At 47.3% G+C, this 4,396-nt stretch overlaps 1 protein-coding gene across 1 annotated transcript; it reads left to right on the top strand.

The window, feature by feature from the left end:
* Positions 1-314: 314 nt before the first annotated feature.
* LOC128276588 (uncharacterized) lies at positions 315-2,419 on the top strand (the record flags this gene model as incomplete). The annotated part of the gene is made up of 1 exon (XM_053015045.1): positions 315-2,419. A coding segment is annotated over exon 1 (2,105 nt), but the record flags the coding sequence as incomplete, so codon positions are not given.
* Between the last annotated feature and the right edge of the window lie 1,977 nt (positions 2,420-4,396).

The raw sequence follows: 4,396 nt of genomic DNA, 5'->3' as shown, positions 1-4,396 counted from the left end.
ATGTTCGGTATATTGTATACTATCGCCGTTACAATTTGAATTTGACGTACTGTCATTTCGCCATTTCGCCATTTCGCCATGGCTCTCTATTCTCTCTTTAATGTTTCTCATTCCACGCGTGATCGAGCGCGTTTCGGCTCGATCCTTCAGTTCACGTCTACACGAGCGAGAATAAAGACATTCCATCAGAGAACTGTAAATCATTTCCTCAAGTTGAACTCCCGGTTTTCATGCTACGGGAAACGCATGATCATTTGGTCCTTCGAACCGGATAAGCTACGCTTACAAAGTGAAACAGTGCAGACAGTGCCATTATGTCTGAAACCAAGGCTTCGGGCTCCGCGAGTGCGGAGCAACAGGCGGCATTCGGATTGACACCGGTGATCCGGCAACCGGATGCCAGACAACGTCGAGTACGGTCGTCAACGGCATCGACGACATCTTCAGTGCGTGATCGCAGAGCTAACCTAAAAATACAGATGCTGGAGGAGCAGAAAAACAGGCAGCTAGAACGGCTGAAGCAGGAAACAGAAATAGAAGAGAAGTTTGTGCAGGAAAAATATCGTGTTCTGGAAGAACAACTTGGAGAAGAAGACGATATTGTTTCCAGTGTGAGCCATGCAGCAGACCGTGTGGCCAGCTGGGTCACACATCACAATGTCGAGAGTCACCGAGAAGGTGATGTTACAAAGGAGATCCGACGGATGAGAACCGAGCTAGAACAGCCAAGGCCGGAAATCGCTGAAATGCGAGAAAATGCTCTACCCACAAGCGTCGGCGTAGAAGCATCATCATGGACGCTCACCAAGGAGCAAAAAGCAGCTCGACAGTCATTGCCGAAGGATCTGCCGGATTTTAGCGGTGATCCCGCAGAATGGCCAACGTTTATTAGCAGTTTTAACTTCTCCACCAACGCGTGTGGTTTTCAAAATGGCGAAAATATGATTCGTCTGCAAAGGTGTTTGAAAGGGGCAGCGAAAGAAGCAGTTCGAGGCCGTCTTCTACTCCCCTCATCAGTTCCAAGTGTCATTCATGTTCTACAGAGACGCTTTGGACGTCCCGAATTGCTATTGGACGTTCTGATCGATCGCGTTAGAAAAACCCCATCCCCTCGAGCCGATGACCTGGAGAGCCTAATCGAATTCGGAGAAGTGGCGCAGTCACTCTGCGAACACGTACGGTCGGCGGGTATGGTCGAACATCTAAAAAACCCAATGCTGATCACCGAACTCGTAGAAAAGTTACCTTGCGAGTATCGTATGCAGTGGGCACGGCGTATTCGTGACGGTACCAGTAGCCTCGCGTCGTTTGCTCATTTCATGGAAGACGTAACGGAAGACGCAATATCAGTAACGCGCATACCACGAAAAACGGCGGAGCGAACGACAGGCAGTGTTAGGCAGCAAACGCATCAAACAAAGGAAGACGGTGCAAGGCACACGCCGAAGACCACCAACACAAAGGCTACCTACACCAGCAGCAAGTTCAGTGCTCCACAACAATGTGCGATGTGTGCCGAGCATCATCGAACGTTTCAATGCGACGAACTGGCAGCTTTACCCGTGCAAAAACGACGGGAAGTAGTCACACAAAAAAAACTGTGTTGGAATTGTTTAAGTGTTGGTCACCAAGTGAAATTCTGCAAATCGAAACACGTTTGCCGGGTGTGTTCCCAGAAGCATCATACATTGGTACACGAAAACAAGTCCATTCCTGAACCAACAGGAACGAATGCCAGCCTATCGGCTCGAGTGTATGCCAGCACGGTGTTACTAGAAACGGTAACCGTCTGGGTACTGGATCGGTACGGAAACCGCCATCACGCTCGTGCGCTATTAGATTCGGCATCAATGTGCAACTTTATGTCGAAAAGGTTGGCTGCAAAACTCCAGCTTCGCTGGTCAAAAACTAATACACAGATAGTAGGCATCGCAGAAAGCATGCATCGGGTGAAATATGAGACCCACGCAACTATTCATTCGAAGGTGAATTCGTTCTACAGCACAGAGAACTTTTACATAATGGAGAAACCAACATCTGATTTACCATCAAGTGTCATCAGTACAAGCAGTCTAAAGCTACCCGACGTAGAATTGGCTGATCCAACGTTTTACAAACCGGCTCCGATCGACATGATCATTGGAGCAGAACATTATCAACAACTATTCACCGGGAAACGGATTCATCTAGAAGCTGGGGATCCGCTGCTAGTGGAAACGATGTTTGGCTGGGTCGTGTGTGGACCTCTGCGAGAGGCACTTCCAACCAAATCGTTAGCTTGTCATGTGACAACAGTCGGTCTCGAAAATGTGCTACAAAGGTTTTGGCAACTCGATGCAGTCCCGGAACAATCATACCAACCCAACACAGAATGTGAAGCGCATTACAATGCCACAGTTATTAGAGAACCATCGGGAAGGTATGCAGTGCGACTGCCGAGAACAAATGATTCAACTAAACAATTGGGTGAATCAAAAAGTATCGCGCTACGGCGATTCAGGACTCTAGAGCGACGGCTCGAGTCAGACGCAATTGTAAAGAGTTCTTACCACGAGTTCATGAGAGAGTATGAACGACTAGGACATATGCAGAAATTGGACAATCCTGATATTAACATTTCTCATTGTTTTCTACCACATCATGCAGTGTTCAAGGAGTCCAGCACTACGACTAAAACCAGAGTGGTCTTCGATGCATCGTGTAAAACATCTTCGGGGTATTCCTTGAACGACATTCTTTTGGTGGGTCCAGTCATACAAAAGGATTTACTGTCTCTACTTCTGAAGTTTCGTACACATGCAATTGCGTTGGTCGGCGACATTGAAAAAATGTACCGACAGATAAGGGTGCAGGAAGTAGATCAACCACTTCAAAGGATCGTGTGGCGGGAAAATCAAGATGAACCAATATCCACATACAAGTTGCAAATCGTTACAAATGGTACATCGTCCGCTCCATACTTGGCAACGGGAACTTTACAGAAATTGGCGCAAGACATGAGCTATGTGTCAACAACGGCTACCAATACAATCTTTAAGGATTTATATCTCAACAACTTGTACAAACGTTTCAACGAACGCAACAAAGCACTTCCCATCGCACGAGGAGAGATTGACCCTCTCACAACAAAGGAGCTCCACGCAGCTGAGCATGCACTATGCCGAATGGCTCAAAGGGAATCGTTTCGTGAAGAACACACCGATTTGCTCCTTGGAAAATACGTATCACGGTCAAGTCGTTTAAAATGGTTGAAACCACAGCTCGACGCTCAAGGATTGATCCGAGTAGGAGGTCGACTGATTCACGCCGATATCTCAGAAGATTCAAAACATCCGATCGTACTGTGTGCTAGGCATCCACTGACGAGGATGATAGTGGAGTACTACCATCGAAAGCTTCTACATGCAGGACCACAACTGATGTTGTCCACCATTCATTTGCAGTTTTGGATCTTATCGGGAAGAAACCTAGCCCGAAAGGTTTATCATCAATGCCATACTTGCTTTCGTCATCGACCGACTTTAATTCAACAAAGTATGGCAGATTTACCAGCATCACGTGTAACACCAAGCAGACCATTTGAAACCTGTGGTGTTGACTATTTTGGTCCGGTGTTCATCAAATCTGAAGTGCGAAATCGTACAGCTACAAAGGCCTATGTTGCCATTTTCATATGTTTTGTCACCCGAGCGGTACATATTGAACTCGTATCCGATCTTTCAACTGATGCCTTTTTAGCAGCTCTACATAGATTTACCGCGCGTAGAGGAAAACCAATCACCATTTACAGCGACAATGCAACATGCTTCAAGGGTGCAGCAAACCATCTGCACAAAGTCTTCCGCATGCTACAAAAGGGTTCCGGCGAACGAGACAAGATTGTCAACTGGTGTACTGGCCAAAGGATCCATTGGCAGTTCATTCCTCCACGTGCACCCCAATTTGGTGGGTTATGGGAGGCCGCCGTGAAATCAGCAAAGCATCATTTCTTGAGGGAAGTCGGCAATTCCAATATCTCTCGCGAAGATATGTCTACATTACTCGCACAAATCGAAATGTGCTTAAACTCGCGTCCACTAGTGCACATGCCGACAGAAGCAGAAGACCTCGAAGTACTTACTCCGGGTCACTTTCTAATTGGAACAAATCTCCAAAGCGTTCCAGAAGTATCATTGCAGGAAGTCTCGGAGAACCGTTTGTCACATTGGGAACGTACTCAGCAACGTACACAGCGCATTTGGACCAGATGGCAAGCGGAATATCTGCAGCAGCTGCAAACTCGTGCCAGCAAGGGCTGCAATCCGCCAGTATCCATTGACGTCGGACGTGTGGTCCTGCTGAAGGAAGATAATGCGCCACCAGCGACTTGGGCATTGGGGAAAATCACCGCTACGCA

The sequence above is a fragment of the Anopheles cruzii genome, unplaced genomic scaffold (genome assembly GCF_943734635.1).
Source record: "Anopheles cruzii unplaced genomic scaffold, idAnoCruzAS_RS32_06 scaffold01666_ctg1, whole genome shotgun sequence".
In the NCBI taxonomy this organism is placed as follows: domain Eukaryota; kingdom Metazoa; phylum Arthropoda; class Insecta; order Diptera; family Culicidae; genus Anopheles; species Anopheles cruzii.
This window is presented reverse-complemented; position numbering and strand designations above follow the sequence as displayed.